General features: G+C 35.7%; 1 protein-coding gene across 1 annotated transcript in view; it reads left to right on the forward strand.

Moving 5' to 3' along the window:
* Positions 1-2,934: 2,934 nt before the first annotated feature.
* LOC306875308 (protein strawberry notch homolog 2-like) overlaps positions 2,935-19,035 on the forward strand; it is a 55,343-nt gene continuing 39,242 nt past the window's right edge. Inside the window, exons 1-3 of the mRNA XM_079425777.1 lie at positions 2,935-3,146; positions 13,633-13,815; positions 17,606-17,685. Of these exons, the coding sequence (XP_079281903.1) occupies positions 13,714-13,815; positions 17,606-17,685 (182 nt within the window). The 5' untranslated portion in view covers positions 2,935-3,146; positions 13,633-13,713. The remainder of the gene's footprint in view (positions 3,147-13,632; positions 13,816-17,605; positions 17,686-19,035) is intronic.

The raw sequence follows: 19,035 nt of genomic DNA on the forward strand, positions 1-19,035 counted from the left end.
TGTAAATATCTTGCTGTATCTTTTAGCAGCCTCATTGATATCCCAGGTGGAGTAAATCCCTCTTCCGTACACTTCTCTAGGGCCTGCTCTGTAATGGGATTCAATGATGGATTTAGCATTAAACATGCTGGTTCCATGATAGGACACCGGCCACTCACCAGCCACAGAGTGACTCCTCCATCCATCCGTACCCAACCAGGTATTTCCATCGGGATACTTATCCAGGACTTTCAAAGCAATGCGTTTCCAGCGAAAAGGACGGATGTATGGCTCGTTCCCACGCACAAAAACAGTGTCATCTTTTATATTTGTGCAATCGTAGTCAAATTCTGGGTCAAAGAATTTGTCCATATTCACAAAAAGCTCCTTGCATTAACCTGTGTTGAGTGGAGTTGATGCTAGTAGGAACCTTGTGAGTTCTTGGTCACCCTTTGGCTTTTCCAAATCATTGTAAGCCTTCACAGCAACACCCGTGAAGCTAGACAATGCCTGCAGAAGAACATTGGTGTGCACAAGAGCCATGCTCAATGATCAGGAACTGAAATATGGTTACGCATACCACACATTTTCTTCCAAATCTTTTCAGGTTTTATCACATCCTTGAAGCTTAAATTGAAAATTTTTTCTTTTAGCTTCCTTCTAAACTAGTGATGAACGTTCATGAACGATTTGTGCATCTATCATATGATGAAAGAATGGAAGGCTGTTTCCTCCACAGGGAAAAAAAAAATTAAAAAACATTTTATTTCAGAGTTCTGATGTTTTCTCACAATTTCTCACAATTTACACTTTGTTTCTCACAGCTCTGAGGGAAAAAGTCAGAATAGCGAGATATAAACTCAGAATTGTGATGCTATTGCGAGTCATAAACTCAATTCTGAAATATAAACTTCTGTGATATTGTAAACTCAGAATTCTGAGAAAAAAAAAAAGCCAGAACTGCGAGATACAAACTCAAAATTGTGAGATATTAATTCAGAATAGATAAAAAGTCACAAATACCTAATGAATGAAAGACTCGGCTTGTAAACTAATCATCATTTACTGTATCTCACGATTTATCGTTAGCTGCATTGTGTTGATTTCCTAATTTAGAATATGATCAAAGATTGTTTTTGATTGCATATTGAATATTGCATTTTAAGGCTCAAATGATCAAAATGATAAGATTCAAAGATCCAAAGATCAAGTAAAATTAGTTTTTTAGGGGAGTTTTAAGTGCCAAACTATGTTGCTGTTTCAAAAGGAGCATAAATGAACATAACAACATATGGGTTTGTATTGATATGAAGGTGAGTAATGAGAGTATTTTCATATTTGTGTGTATACTTTTACTTTAATGTCTAACTGTTTCTTTCATTTTGGATTGATAATAAATGTTATATAGGCCTAGGTTTCTAGACAATTGCTTCTTTGACAATTGCCCTTCATGTCTAGTTGCTCTAGTTTGGCCCGATAGTGCAGAATGCTCATATCTGCTTTTGGACATGGTTAAGAAAGATACTCAGTTTAGTTTGAATATGAAAGAAAGTAAGAATTTGAAGCCATACTTTCTCCCTTGCACTACCAGAATATCAGCATTTGGCTACTTTAAAAATTCCAAACAATAGCCCACTTCCTTTTCTGAATTCTTTGTCTAATGATGAGGCCAGGGGCAATCACACATTTCTTCAGCATTGCGCAACAAAGTTCTCTTTTCATAAGAAAAAGAGGTTTGATGGTGTCATTTTACGAGTAATGGAAATTAATCACTTTCACGTGATCACTTTCATGCCTTTCACAATCGTTTTCACCATAGACATAATAAATACTGTATTTAGTATGTCAATATGGTTTTCAAGGTGACATGGTTCAGGGGCGCCCTCGTGAGTCTCATCCATGCTAAGCAGAATAAATAAATGTAATCAGCTTTACATTTAGCCATCCAACTCTGTCATACTGTAAACAGTGCACAGTTATTAAGTATAGGAGTTAGACATATAAGTTCTCAGTTTCTCTAACAGTTTTATTTACACCTCAGCTCTTTGCAATGCATCATTGACTGTTTGTTGAAACCTGCTTGCAGACAGCGTCACCTACCGGTCGAGAGAGGTACTGTTCAACAGCAGACCATATAAATGCCATCCAAATAAAAGTGTTTTTGCCTTCCATTGTTGCTTTTAAATGCACTAGAATGACGTCTTTGAATATTGGGCCTAGTTTGACTGCTTTTGCCGTGTTTTTAAACGCCTTGTCAAGACGTAGCTTAAAAACTGTGGTTATACAAAAATAGTAATCAATACCCCCCCCCCCCCCCCCCCCCCCCCCCCCCAAAAAAAACCCACGGTTAATACTACACTTTTATTACAATAAAATCATGGTTCATTTTCGTAAAAGACAATCTGTCCAAGCTCATGCCTCAGCTTACAATTGACCTGTGAGGGATGCATTATTGTTAGAGAATAATCAATTAAACAAAACTCCTTTATTTATTTATTCTTAAATTAACATATTTTTGTCTATATGGTTGGTTTGCGTGCCAATAAGACACTACAGGTCTACCTTTAAAAAAAAAAAAAAAAAAGAATAGAATAGAATAGAATGGAATAGAATAGAATAGAATGGGATGTTTTGACCCTATAAGACAAAAACCGTCTGTTTAGCTCTTTATCCACAAGGGTGCGCAACAAACTAAGAAGTTATCAATTAATACCTAAAACAGTCTAAAACACACTCAAACATATTTCAAACATCATAAAGTTATATATAACATTTCTTCAAGATATTCTGACTACAAAAACACGACTTTTCGTTATTTTATTGGTCATTTGTTAATACTATAGTCTGACGCATCCGCGAGCGAGAGACGCGACGCAAACGCGCCACTAGAAAGTTCTCCACGACTCACATCGAGCGCGTCGCCTTTGATTGGTCGTTGGCTGTTGACGTCGCGTCGCGTGCGTCACATACACTAGTCAGGTTGATTCGCGTCCAGTCAGACGTGTCAGCAAGAGAAGGCAGCCGCGGAAGTATCGGCTTTCAGTTCAACATGACTTCAAGTGCGACGAGCTGAGGAAAAACAGGGCTATTTTCTATTTCACCACTCCCGAGGCGTCAAACGAGGGAAAAGACTTGGGAAATATATTCAAGAAGCTGCTTTTATTCAAGTAAGGACGTCCTGTCACAGAGTTTTGAGAGTTGTTTGTGTACCGGTTTCTGAAACGTCCTGCGCATGCGCGGTGCATATGCGTAGCGTACTTCGGATTTAGATTGTCAGTTACAAAAACTTCAAATTATTGGACGTTTATTGTCTTTAATTGTACTGTTTTGTGTCTTGGTGGATTTATAAAGGTATTAGTTCGAATAGATAGTTAGTTTTAATGTCGGAAGTGCTGTTGTAGAGTCACTGGGGTCGAAATAAGTTTTGTGAGGTAAATATGATTTTACCTAACTTAGTAGTGTTGCGTTGTAAAACATGACCAATTTGGTAAATACCGCTAATAAACAGGTTTCAGAAGAGTAAAATACTACAATAACTACTTGTTTATTATGTTGACTGCTTATAAAGACTCTCAACGGTTAAGTTACGTTTTATGTTTTCGTTTCTGTCTTTATTGTCAGGATGTTGAATGTTGAATCTACATAAATGTAATAATTGTGACATTTCTAATTTAGGTGATGAAATAGCTTTATTAATAAGGGATGAGTGATATTGAAACCAAGAGTGTGTAAACCCTTCAGGCTAGAGCTGGGCTTGTCTGAACTCATATTGTTATGTAAAATATAGCAACCTGTTGTTGTTTAGTTTGCTTTTTTTTTCAGGCCACTAATAAATCAGTGGCATATTGTGTCTCATAATCATGACTGTAAGTCTTTCACTTCTCTGAATGGACAGTCATTTCTGGGAATTGTGTTTCCGGGGAATTGCTGTGATGCAAACTAACCCTTCCATGGAAAGCAATGAAGGGAGGATCACGGCCCAGTCCTTGTCATTCGTTCTCTGTAAAACCCTTTGGAGAGACTAATATAATAGGGTTTATGTCTTTGTTTATTCTGGTGATATCGGCCTTGTTGGTCAGGATTGTGTAACTGTTAAAGTCACGCAAACTTCCTTCTTTCTTTGACAGCAGAGTGTGGAGAAGCTCAATTAGAAGTATCTTGTTCTGCAACGGATGACGCAAAATGACTTCACTTGGTCTAGACAGTTACATGGGGAGGGAAACAAAAGCAATTATGGCCATGTTTTGTTTTGGAAAGACAGAATACCATATGCAAAAGACAAAAAGTTTCTTTAAATATGTTCAAACGTATCTGGTACTTACTGCACCAATAGTAAAGAAACTGGTGCCTTTTTAGGATTATATAGATTTTATTTTTATTTTTTTCGTTAGGACGATGTTAATTTTACACATGGGTCAGTGACACATACTTAAGAGTTTAAGTATGCAAATAATAAAACATAATTTAACTAACGCATATATACCAAAAATATAGTTATAATGTATTAAATTGTTATAATGTATTATAATGTTATAATGTATTAAGTTGTTTTATTTTTACACTAATTTGTTTTTCCAAACTACAATGTAAAAGAAATTAATAAATACTAATTTAAAAATATTTTTTCTATTAACGTGGACCAAATTGTTGAAATTCTTCATCTTAGTTACTTCTGTTTTTTTATTGCTTGGTTGTTTTTCACCTAAATTATTGTTGCAAGATTAGATTATCATCACATGAAACTGAATTTTTTGAAAGGAAGATATGTCATCTAGCATGGCTGTTATTGAATTGTTACCCAATCAATTTTTTTAATTTATTTATGACCTTGTTGTGGTCGTCTTGACAGTGGAATCTACAATTAAACTGTAATCTTGAAAAATGAAGACAACTGAAAATAGTGATGATATTTAGATATTATATTTAATTAATATAAATAATTATTATAGAATTATAATAAATAATATTCACCCAGAAACAGAACAAACAATGCATCAAAATGTGACAGTTTAATGCACTTTATTTCATGATCCTGGTTATTTATTAGCTGTTTCTTTGTTAGTTTTGGCTCAAAGCTGTGCGTGTAATTCAAACAGCCAGTTTGTAGTTTGGTGCACAAAGCTCTGTTGTGTAGTACAGGGAGGGTACAACGCTATCTAGCAGTGATTTAACTTAAGATAGCGGTCTGGGGCTCGGACTGAGGACCCTTCCTGCTTCCGTTTGGATGAGTGTTTTCTCATGTTGTCATTGAATCTCATTCATGCGTTTCAGTGAGGAATAATACTGCTGCTGTAGCAGTGTCTTGGTGTGTAAATAGCCTGCTGCCTTACCAATGCAAGTGTTCAGTTTCTGGAATTTAGGTAATGGTTCATGTATTAAGTGTAAATTAGTGCCGGGAAGAAGTGCCATGGGGAGCCACCAAGATTGGTGCTGATTCAAGTCCAACAGGTTACATAAACTTTGAGTGATGTTTATTTGAGTATAATATTGGTGGCAGTAACTTGACTGTGATGCTTAGGCTGACAGAATGTGTCTGAATCTCACCACAAAGAAGTTTTCCGAGTTGAGTCAGTGCACATCTAAAAGTATTTTATTTTATTATTTTATTTCATATTTATTTTTCTTTGTTTTATTAGACATTTTTAGTTATTTTATAAAATCTATTATTTATTTTATATGATTCTTATTTGATTTTATATTATTTTATATTATTTATTTTATTGCATATTGGTTTCAATTTACTTTAATTTTGTTATAAAAATTAGAAATGTTTATTTTTTATCAAGTTATTTATTTTATATTATTTCAATTTATTTATCCTTTTTGTTATTATATTTTTATTATTAATAAAAATCTTTTTTTTTTTTTTTTAGATTTTTACAATATGTTTTTACACAATTTCTCTCTACAATTCTCTGTGGCCTCCTGGTTTGTAAACTCCTACTGTAGAACACTATTGTAGCGCCAATGGCTGTTCCTCTAGTAAGTGCTGATTTTGCACAGGGAATGTGCATTCAAGGAATGTTTAACTCTGATAGTGAAATACAGAGCATGTACACCGCAGCGGAACTAGCTGTGACGTCTTCTCGGTCCTCAGTTGTAACATCTGATTAGCAATCCATGTAGTTCCTGTGACGTCTGTCTTGGAATTAATTGGGATTTCACTTTAATTGGGAACACTGTGATCTGGGAAACCCGTCTGATGTGGAAATACAAAGATGGAAACAGGAGTGACGACGATGAAGTTGTTTGTAAGCGGAAAGCTTTTATATTGAGAGATGTTGAGTTGTTTTGAGGTCAGGAAGATACCTTAAAATCTCATGGTGGTTTGTCCACCCCCAGTTTTCCCATAACTGGCCGCTCAATCAGTTTCTCTATGAAAAAGCCTTTGTTTTCCTGTATCAAATCACCTCACCAATGCAATTACACATTCTTCTTGGAAAAAAAATACCTCCAGGATGAAGTCAGGGCTATTTTTAGGTATCCGTCCCTGAATTTCTGCCCTTTATATGTTCCCTGGGACTGTCTGTTCCCTGGTTTACAGTCTGTGTAATATTATGTAATGCTTTTTCCTTTGGATGCAAATTACATCTTTTCTCCGTTTTGACGGCACCCCAGGAACGTGCGTGTGGCTTGTTTTGCTGGATGCGGCCTTCGCTCTGTCATTTAGTTGAATCAGCAGCAGTGCGGTTCAGTGTTGGTTTCGTGACCCTGTGCAGAAATGGAGGCCGGAGTTGCTCGGGTTTGGAAGGAATCGTGAAGGCGTCATGCTGTGCATTTGGCTCAGAGTTGTGCTGGAAGAGGGCGGCAACTGACAGTAAGACAGCAGACAGTCCAGTAAGAGGAAAAAAAGCAGCATGCGCTCGTATCCCTATAGGTTTTTTTAGGCATATACAGGTTGGAAGCTAATTTAAATTATGCTGCATTATTATGTTCTGCAGCCAGTGTTGGGGTTTTTTTTTTTATGATTTAAGAATGTTTTTTTTGGGGAGGGGTATGTAAACAACCTCAAAATATTCCCCATGCTCAGTTCCTCAGTTCAGAGTGTTTTTTTCTTAGTTATGCAAATGTCATCCAAACGTTATACAGGGAACGCGTCCTTTTTTTACATTTTAAGCACGTTAAAATTAATCTTCTTGGTTTAGCAAAAACTTTTCCCAGGAGACATTCATGTTTTTTTTTTAATGTTGCAAGAATGTTTTTTCTTGGTTATGAGATATCTTCCAAAAATTATCCAAGGTAAGCTTCCATTTTTTTTTTATATTTCAAGAAAGTTTTTTTCTTGGTTATGCAAACAACCTCAAAACGTTCTTCCAGGAACATGTCAGTTTTTTATGCTTTAAGAATGATTTTTTTGTGGTTATGTAATCAATCCCCAAACGTTCAGTTTTTTTAAAATGTTGCAAGAACATTATTTCTTCATTATGCAGATATCTTCCAAACATTATCTAAGGAACGCATCCTTTTTTTTTTTCACATTTTAAAAACGTTTTTCTAGGTTATGCAAACCTGTTCTTCCGGGAACGTGTACATTTTTTTTCTTGAGTATGTAAACAAATTCCAAATTTTCTCCAGAAACGCATTCAGATTTTAGATGTTGTAAGAGCATTTTTTTCTTGGTTCTGCAAATGTTATACAGGGAACGCGTCCTATTTTAAGAACGTTAAAATGAACATTCTTGGTTATGTAAACAACCTCCAAATGTTTCCCAGGAGACGTACTTGTTCTTTTTTAATGTTGCAAGAATGTTATTTCTTGGTTATGCAGATATCCTCCAAAAATTGTCCAAGGAACGCATCCATTTTTTTTATTTTTTTTTACACTTTAAGAAAGTTTTTTTTCTTGGTTATGCAAACAACATATATATATTTATTCATTTAGCTGACGCTTTTATCCAAAGCGACTTACAATTGCTATATATGTCAGAGGTCGCACGCCTCTGGAGCAACTAGGGGTTAAGTGTCTTGCTCAGGGACACATTGGTGTCTCACAGTGGATTCGAACCCGGGTCTCTCACACCAAAGGCATGTGTCTTATCCACTGCGCCATCACCACCCCACAATGGGGAACATCCAAATGTTCCCCAGGAAACGCGTTCAGTTTTTTAAATGTTGTTAGCGCGTTTTTTCTTAGTTATGCAAATGTCATCCAAACCTTATACAGGGACCGTGTCTTTTTTTTCATTTTAAGAACGTTCTCACAACCTCCAAATATTCTTCTGGGAACATGTCAGTTTTTTTAAGCTTTAAAAAAAGTGTTTTTCTTCGGTAGCTATTGTAAACAACCTCCAAATTTTCCCCAGGAACGCATTTAGTGTTTAGATGTTGTAAGAGCTTTTTTTTTTCTCTTAGTTTTGCAAATGTTCTCCAAACGTTATACAGGGAACACCTCTTTTTTTAAATATTTTAAGAATGTTAAAATGAACGTTCTTGGTCATGCAAACAACCTCTAAACGTTTGAGATGTTCATGTTTCGTTAATGTTGCAAGAATGTTATTTCTTGGTTGTGAAGATATCTTTCAAAATTGTCAGAGGAACGCATCCATTTCTTTCTTTCTTTTTTTTCTTTAAGAAAGTGTTTTTTTTTTGGTTGTGCAAACAACCTCCAAACATTCCTTGGAGAAGAGGTCCAGTTATTTATTAAGTTTTTAAGAGCTTATTTCTTAAGCCCGGCTCACACTGTGCGATTTTGGCCACGATTTGTTCGTCTGAGACAAATTTTGAAAATCCTAAAAGATTCCTATAATCCTAGGCTAAAATCGGTTCTCTAGATCGCTGGTTTGACATGTTCACCGACAGCCGATTAATGGCCGTTGCGATAATTTTTTTCCTCCGATTAAATTCTGGCAGTGCCAGAAGATTTCAGACACTTTCCTCAAGTTTCCTGCAGTGTGACATCTCCTACGACGACCGTCAAACCAAGAACCTAGGAGCACTGAACTTGATGACGCAATTAGCGCGACAACTTCAAACCATTCATTATTTGTAAAAACAATACATGTACAAGGTAAAGTTTACTTAAAGTTTATTTATTAAGGGGCAGGATGTTTAAACTCGAATAACAAAATTACCTCAAGTTCGCTCTGTAGAACTGGAAGTCCATAAAGTCCTCTTTTGCCCAGCCATGACTTGCTCCACACACGTCGTCTTTTTTGTTTTTTGTTTTTTTTTACATCAAGGCATGTAATTAATAAAACTAACGCTACACGTTGCTGTTGTTTGCTAGCTACCATTATAGCGAGAGAACGCGGGTCACGTATTGATGACGTAAAACTCCGGACAAGTCTTCTTGAGTACGTCCGTTTTTATCGCGTCTTGACTGTCGTACAGTCTGACATTAAGACAACTGAGATCCTACAGTCTGACATGGGGATCATGTTCGTACAGTGTGACAAGCAACAATCGCAAAAGACTTTTAAAAATCGCACAGTGTGAGCCCGGCTTTAGTTATGAAAATATCCTCCAAACATTCTCCAGTTAATGCATCCAGTTTATTTTTTCTTCAAGTTTTATGAATATTTTTTTTCTTGGTACATATCCAGTTTTTGTCAACATTTGAAGATTTTTTTTTTCTTGAATATGTAAACATCTTCCAAAACAGGAATGTTGATTTACATTCATGTTCATTAATTCAAATTTGTAAATCATAAATTAACATTAACTTAAGTTTGTGCTCTGTCCTTTTATAGGTGCATAAACATAACAATTTGACAAATCCAGTAATTGTTTTTTTTTTTTTTTTTTCTCGGAAGCCTTCATTTGAACAACTTTTAAACAAAACATTAATGGGAACTACGTGTTATTGAAACATTTAGCCTACTACTAGACCGTTGCTCCCATTTGCTCTCATTTTCAACACCACATTTCTTCTTATATGATTTAATGTTGCTGACATTCTGGAAAAAGACTTCATAAAGCCACCAGCTACGCAGATACCTTTTAATGCGGTCTAGCTTTGAATAGCCTCCATTGATCCCAGGTTCTGAATGACATCGGTAAACCTCTGAGATGGCTCTCTCCTTCAATGAAATGAAAGCCCGTTATGACTCACAATGACATTCATTCTGCTGATGCTTTATAATAGTAAATGTCCCACCCAGATAGATAATATTGCCTGTAATCGTGATCATACAAAGAGAGAGGCTGGGTTGAATGATAGAAATACAGCCTAAGTGGTCATGAATGAGTCATTTTGACTATTAATTCTGTCATGGTTACCGTTTGCCTCCAGCTGTTTAGATGATTCACAGAAATCCGGAACAATCTGTAAAGTACTACCTATTACATTGAGTGGCCTGATCAGTTTCACTTTGAATCTCTCGTTTCAATTGGCTGTTTCAGCAGAATGAAATGTTCAGTGATAAAATACTTTCTCCTTTTCTGGCTTAATTTCTATGTTTCTATGTAAAAACAGTAATATTGTGAAATATTATTACAATTTAAAATAACTGATTTCTGATTGAATACATTTTAAAATGTAATTTATTACTGTGATGCAAAGCTGAATTTTCAGTATCATTTACTCCTCAGTGTCACAAGATCCTTCAGAAATCATTCTAATATGCTGATTTGCTGCTCATGAAATATTATTATATTCAATGTTGAAAACATTTGCTAATATTTTCTTTCTTTTCAGGATAATTTTATGAATAAAAAAGTAATAAAAATAATATTTGAGCATTTATTTAAAATAGAAATATCTAATTTTATAGTCAATTTAATACCTCCTTCCTGAATAAAAGTATTAATTTCTTTCAAAATTTATTTCAATATTGCTTAAGCTCTAATAATTGAATACCATTGCTAAATGTTTATAAAATTATTTAAACATTAAATAATATTTAGAATGGACTGGTTATCGGCCTTGACTGATAAATTAATATTGGCTTATCAGTTCTGGCCATAATTTTGAATATAGGAATACCCTAGACAAGAGGAGCTTAACTAAATAAAACAGAAAGATTAATGTTTTTTTAATCCTAATTGCCCTATTAATCTTGTGGCATTTGAATGTGACAGCACCCAGAATAACTTTTTCCTCTCTTGAATATTTAATCTCTCAATCAATGTGTCTGGCTTTGCCATTGCAAACACGTTTGGCCGCACTTAGCATGCTTAGTTTGTTTCTCTAATTGCATTAGCTTCGACTGTTTCCAAACAAGTGTCAGCATGATTTTCCTCTATCTCCTGGGATCGTCTGCCCTGAGTTCGCAAGCTCGGCTTTCCCAGCCAGTCATGTGAAACCCGTTGAAGTCTGTCTCTGCGGCCAGATAACTCACACTCGTTTGGCTCTTCCTAACAAGACCTTTCATCCTAACAAGAGATGAAGGTCTGAGATAGACAAAGAGCAAACGAGGACAAAACGATACAACTCAGGTTTGGCATCAGACCACATACAGCAAACAGAAGCTAGTTGGTTATATGCATGAACTCTCACAGAACGAGTTCCTTCCTTCCAGATCTTTGCGCTCATCAGGGCATAAGAGGTGCACGTTGATCCAAGAACATCGGGGAATACTGAGCTGACGAAATCATGAGGATGAGCGGCAGAGCGGATTATCAGCGTCACATGTTTCTGGACATCTTCCATGCGCTCATCATGACACAGCAGAGTGTGAGCCATGTGCTTAACTCACTCTTGAGGAGAACATGGGAAACCCCTGATGGTGATGCATACACGCCACAAGCCCTTTTTCCCCTCACATCATGCATGTTTCCTTTTCGTCCCACCCCATGAAAGATGTCTCGGTAGCCTCTAGTGCTGTGCGAGAGATCAGAGAAGATTAGAGGAACCGCGTGAGGCATCCGTCAGGTATCGCGCCGCAGGCAACAGTCTCATGGGCTGAGGTCACGAAATAAGCTCCTAAGCTTTCGGAATGCACACCATCTGCAAGCCTCCGATGTGATTATCAGACAGGGCACTTTTTTTTTTGTCCTGACCTGTAGTTTGTTTAACTCGGCTGGTTGTGGATGCCAAACCGAAGGACTGTCTTCCTTCCTGAAGGAATTCCCGCTTCTCGTATCCACAAGCCATTTTTAGTGTTTACTGCTCAATAACAAAACAGTGTATTGAAATACAAGGTGTTTAGATGGTTTTGGAGGCCAAACTAATGCTTTTTTTTTTGTTGTTCTTGAAGGAATTCCCCCTTCTCGTCTTACACCACATCTGCAAGTAATTACTTGCTAAATAATAAATCAGTTTATTGAAATACAACATGTTTAGATGGTTTTGGAGACCAAATTGAAGAACTTTCTTCCTTTAAGGAATTCCTTGTCTTTTTCTTGTTATTCTTCATGTTTAATCCTAAATAACAAATCCATTTATTGAAATATGACACGTTTAGATGGTTTTGCAGGCCAAACCAAAGCTTTTTTTGTATTCTTGAAGGAATTTCCCCTTCTCGTTTCCACCAATAATGACTTTTTCGTCCTATTTTTTTGTTTCCTCCTAAATAACAAATCGGGTTAGAATACGTGGTTAGAGGTCAAATCAAATATCTTTCTTCCTTGAAGGAATTCCCCATTCTTGACTCTGCAAGTACTGTAATTACTTTTTCATCATAATAACAAATCCATTTATTGAAATATTATGTGTTTAGATGGTTTCGAAGGCCAAACTGAAGGATTTTTTTTCATTCTTGAAGGAATTCCCCCTTCTTATCTTCACCACTCATGAGTTTTTCACCTAATTTTTATGTTCGTCGTGAATACCAAATCAGTTTATTTGAAATCTTATGCATTTAGATGCAACACCTCAGATTTGCGACACAATTGTCACAAGGTAGCAATTATTCTCCGTTAATGTTGACTTCTTCTTCAATGCGGTTTTTAGAAAGGTTATTTAAAGAAATGGTTTGCCGGGTAGCTTTAGTGCTTCCTTCTCATTTCAGTACAACTTCCCAGTTTTATTAGCTTCGGTAGTTCTTTCATTAGTTTTTTCCTCCCTATTATCGGGATGTTATGTGTGAAAAAAACAGTGTGTGCTTCAGTCCTGTGAAAATCTCTATCCTTGGTGCTTCCTCATCTTTTTTTCTAAGTCTTCCAGTAAAGATAATGGTGCTTTACAGGAAGAGGACATTTGGGAACTCCATAGTAATCAGTATTGATTGTCCTTTGTGGCAGGGGGTTAGAGAGATGGACACCTCCTCTTACTGGGATGCATTGACTGCTCAGGCATTCGACGGTGTAAGAAGTAACTTCAGAGGTTGTGAAGTGTTTTGTTTTTTTTAGATGTGAAAAAGAATTTCCCTTGCGTAACAATCATTGTCCCTTCATGTGATACCAAGATGTTTGTTCTCTTGATTCGAACTGCTCTGTGGCTCAAAATGTCTAAATTTTGTGTCCTCACAAGGAACTCTATTCAAATATTACCTTTTTGCACGTAAGAGCCGTCACACAATCTCAGTCAGTGAAAACCTTCATAGGTTTCTATGTGAAACTTTACCCTCTAGTTGATGATAATAAATCTATTCAGAGTGTCTGGAGAGAAGATTATTTTTGTGTATTTTATCTAAAAATAACAATTCTGTCACATTTACTCTCCCTCATGTTCTTCCAAATGACTTTTTGTGTTTTAACACTGATAGCATAACGCTCACCCACTTGTTTTTCCACCGTTAAGGACGTCCCGTGTCTCTTGTGTTTGTGTTCTCAGGTCATGGTGAGAAGACGCTGACCGGATCGCTCAGGTTTACACAGTGTGGGCTTCGGCCGTCATGAACAAGACTGCAGTCTGATGCCCTCGCTCTCCATTCCGCCTGCCATGGACGGGCACATCTTTTCACATTCGGACGGACCTCAGCTGGATGCCGGGGGGTTCATCCTTCCACCCCCTATGGTAACTACCTCTTATTTCATTTAGCATCACATCTTAGCATCTAAAAGTGGAGCATTTTGGTCTCACCAGTCAAAAACATTTGAACCTACAACCTTTCGGTTACTAGCGAGTATTGTTAACCACAATGCCTTTGGTATAGAATCACATTTCTTACCACAGCGATATAAGCACACGTTTAGTATAAATTCATAAAGTCAGAGTTCGTTACTGGTTTCCTTTTTCGAAAACTTGGGTCATTCATTCTGATATCTGGCGAAACCTCAAGACTTTGGTGTGTGTGGGTGATAGAATGACGTCTTTGTGGTCACAGAGTCATTTTAACAGTTGGTAGACGCAATTCCTGATAAGCCATGCAGCTTTTTCTCACAGTTTTGTTAAAATACTGTTAGCATGCGTCTCATATCGTGACAGGGTTCATTAAAATTCAAAGAATGAGATGGTTTAAAGTGGAAAAAGGAAGTGTTAAGTTAAACATTCGGGCGGTGATGGAGTACAGTGATGTCATCACGAGTCTAAATAGTACTTGTTGATGAAGGGGGTTTCCTGTAGACACAAATTTTAGATATAGACCAAATGACTCGCTATTTTTATGCAGCCTATACTCGGCTCCGGTCAGAGTTGTAATGGTAATACATTTTATTTTTGTTTTAGTTCCCATTTTATTTTCCATCCGCCCACTAAGTTTAGTTCCTTTTCACTGATTGCTAGTTTTAGCCATTTGTTGTTTTAGAAAATTTCCTTTAAAATATATATATATATATGTGTATATATTACACACACACACAGCCACTCAAAGTTTGTGATCAGTAAGATTTTTTTGTGTTTTAAGGGCGTTTCTTCTGCTCATCAAGGCTGTATTTATTTGATCAAAAATACAGAAAAAACTGTAATATTGTGAAATCTTATTGCAATTTCTAATATTGGTTTCCTATTTTAATATACTTTAAAATAGAATTTATTTCTGTGACGCAGCGCTGAATTTTCAGCATCATTACTCCAGTCTTCAGTGTCACATGACCCTTCAGAAATCATTCTGATATGCTGATTTATTATTGAGTGTTGAAACTGTTGTGCTGCTTCATATTGTTTTTTTGGAACATGTGATACTTTTTTCTTTGATTCTTTGATGAATACAAAGTTAAAAAGAGCAGCATTTGTTCAAAATAGAAATAATTTCTAACAATATAAGTCTTTACTATGACTTTTTATTCATTTAACACATCCCTCCTGAATAAAAATATGAATTTCTTTAAAAAAAAGGAAAGAAAAAATGTACTGACCCCAAACTTTTGAATAGCAATGTATATTGTAACACATTTTTTTTTTTTAAATAAATGCTGTGCTTTTTAACTTTTTATTAATTAGAGAATCCTAAAAAAAAATATCACAGGTCCCAAAAAAATTAGGAAGCAGCACAATGGTTTCCAACATTGATTATAAATCAGCATATCAGAATGATTTCTGAAGGATCATGTGACACTGAAGACTGGAGTAATGATGCTGAAAATTCAGGTTTGATCACAGAAATAAATGACATTTTAAAGCATATTAAAACAGAAAAATTTCATTTTAAATTGCAATAATATTTCACAAAATAACAGTTTTTTTTCTGTATTTTTGATCAAATAAATACAACCTTGATGAACAGAAGAAACTTCTATAATAAACAGTAAAAATCTTACTGATCCCAAACTTTTGAGCAGCTGTGTGTGTTCGTGTATGTATATATATATATATATATATATATATATATATATATATATATATATATATATATATATATATATATATATATATATACACACATACACATGCATACATACATGTATTCGAACGGTTTAACTTACTCGCGGTTCGGTTTGTATCACTGTTTTAAAATCACGGTTTCGGTACGGTTCGGTATGTTTAGGGAAAAACTATACTGTCAAATAAAAATAAAGAAAATCAGAATAATCTATCTAACTACAAGCAACAGCACAAATAAATACAATAGAATAAAGATGTAAACTATGTATGTACAAGTGTATATATAGATATATATATATATATATATATATATATATATATATATTAGGGCTGGGCGATTTTGCCTAAAAAAAAAATCTTTGATTTTTAAAGAAAAATTCGAGTTTCGATTCGATTTTCGTTTTTTTTTTCCCAATGCACTTAAAAAATGACTGCAGGCATCAGATATAGTGTCAAAAGTGCAACTTTATTGCTATGATTGTCCTCAAGAGTTAAAATGCGTAGAATCCCAAAACAAAAAGTAAATGAGGCTCTGTCATTCAACAATTTCAAGTTTTAACCCAGGTTTAAGCAAAAGTGCAACAACTTCACAGTAGCTTAAATTTTCTGTTCAAGAAATCAGATAATTACAAATTTTGTAACATATAACATTACAATTAAAAAAATAAAGTCTTCTCAGTATAGTGTGAATATAAAAAATGAAATATGCCTGTGGCAGACATATAGCCTGCTCAAAGAGTGAACAAATGTAAACTCTTATCTATAACAACAAAACACGTGCTTGTTAGATCTCTGAAAGATGCTGCGCAGAGTCCAACTAGTGTTGATGTAGTGAACCGTCAGACTCAGATATGGCTGCATCGTCCGTTGTGGCTGAGTAAAACTGCATCTCCTCCAGCTCACTGCGGATCTTTTCCCGAGTTGTATTGTACAGGTGAGGCAGCGCTACATCGGCGAAATACTTGCAACTGGGGACAACGTACCTTGCATCTAATACTTTCAGCATGTGATTAAAGCCTCGCTTTTCGACAGAATAAATTGGCAGCATGTCTGTGGCAATATAAAACGTGATCGCCTCTGTAATCGCTTTCCATCGCGCTCCGTTCTTATCATAAGGCACACAGTTTGTAAAGCTCTCAGGAAGTGTAGTTTGCTTTTTAGCAGGTGTGCTAGAGGAGCCGTTCTCTACTACACGCTGCCATGTTGTTTTGACTGTTACGCGGGGCGGGGGCTGGCTCATATCGCGCTACGGTAACCCACAAGGACGAAACGCGGAAAAGTCCGAAAAAACTATTGTGGCAAAAAACTTGTTTGCAAAATAAAAATCGTTTTAAACTACAAAATCGATAAATCGATTAAATCGATTTTTTGCCCAGCCCTAATATATATATATGTGTGTGTGTATATGTGTGTGTGTGTGTGTGTGTATATATATGTATATATATGTATGTATGTGTGTGTATATATATATATATATATATATATATATATATATATATATATATATATATGTGTGTTATTAAACTATTAAATATTATATATGTGTGTGTGTGTGTGTGTGTGTGTGTGTGTGTGTGTGAAATTAAAATTTTTTGTTAAAATATAAATATTTTATAACAAAATCATCAAACGTTAGTTTTATTTGAAGTTTTTCTAGTTAGGTTCCTTCGTTTGCGAATTATCAAGTTTCAAGTTTGTTTTATTTATATAGCACATTTAAAAACAGCAAGCACAGCTGACCAAAGTGCTGCACAAACAAAGACATAAAACACAAGATTCATACCATAAATTCACAGTGAATTAAAAGCCAAAGAAAAAAGATAGGCTTTAAGAGATGATTTAAAAACCGTTAAAGACTGTGCCGATCTGATTATATGTTCAAAACTATTATAAATATGTTTATTGCATACAATGCATATAATGCAACTTTCCTATCACCCATTTATCATATATAATATAATACATAAGTTTTATCAACTTTTTTTTTTGTACTATATTTAGCTTATCAGCCAGAACCTAAAACCTTTCATTTCCTCTTTTTCAGAGCCATGTGTTTGCCAACATCCCTTGGAGCTTCCCCCTTCAGACCTACAGCTTGCCCTGTCCCTTGCAATCTGAAAACCAGTAAGTACCCAGACTTCTCTCTAATCACGATATCTGATACCTTCCACTGTTTTCCAAACCTAGAGGAAACCTAAAAGAAGTCAGAATGAAACCAAGAGTTACCCTTCTTAACTAACACGTGTTATCGTGCGTGTCATTCCAAAGGAAAAAAAAAACTTGTTTGTCTTTGTAATCTTCCATCAAAATCTAAAATGACTTTCATTTTCAGTTGCCCATATTTTCATATCTCCAATCCCTGACACATAAAATTTCTGTCCTGTTTTACTCATGCATTTCCATAAACTGATACATATTTAAATGTCATTTGATGTTTACCATAAGAAAAGTGTATTGCCATTGTATTATGTCGGCCGTTTCCAAGTTGAAGCAGTGGTTTTCTTAGTTATTTGATGATAAAAGTCTATTTTGTGTTTGTAACCTCGATACAGGATGTCACAACAAGTCCCTTCATGTCTTCATGAACCAATAAGACGCAAGCAAAAACATCCCTGAACTTGACATGACATATGATAATGTACTTGTCTGCAATTTTAGTCGACTTGGTGAAGCCTTTGGCACTCCATAATGATTTTCATAAACATCTGCTTTGTTGCCACCCGGTTGCATAAAAGACTGACTCAGCGGCTTTTGTTTAAAGAGCTGGCGTGGAAAAATTTAAAGGGATAGGTCTCCAAAAGTTATACAGTGAAAGTCAATGGGGTACAAACAAATTTGTTTTTGGACCCCATTGACTTTCATTGTGTGGACAAAATGAACTTATTTTGTTACTTTCGCTATCAAAATGTCGGTTCATTCTGGAGTTGTTGCTATGCGTGATCATTTCATGCCGTCTTGTGATCAGGTGCCACCAGAGGTCATGTGAACGAATGGGTGTTTTGTTTACAGAGACTGTGGGAAGTTCTCTCTGTGTATTTATAGCACACAGTAGCGATTTATTGTAGCAGTATGGCACAGGGAACCGAGGTGGATGAGATATATGTGTGCAAAGGTCGATGAGTTTGAAAAACACTGAAATAAGGGTCTCGGTTTTAGAAAGAATAACAGTTTGTGGTTGATGCTAGCGTCAGTGCTACATCCTCCACCCACTCCTTGGTGGAAAAACATCTCGATGCATTCACAGAATTTCATCGCTGGCAGTGTGAAAACCTTTAATGCTGCTTTGACATTCATTAAAAAATATATTCAGAATCAACTTATGCAGACAGACTAGGAAACTACCAACTTTACGCTTATTAGTTTATGCTTCGTATTACATTCTTCCACAGCAAGACACCAGATATCAGTTTTCCCACTTTCATGAGTCATAGCTAAACAGATGATTCAAACCTCAAAAATGTTGTTCATTTAGGC

The sequence above is a fragment of the Barbus barbus genome, assembly GCF_936440315.1.
Source record: "Barbus barbus genome assembly, chromosome: 9".
NCBI classification, from domain to species: Eukaryota; Metazoa; Chordata; class Actinopteri; order Cypriniformes; family Cyprinidae; genus Barbus; species Barbus barbus.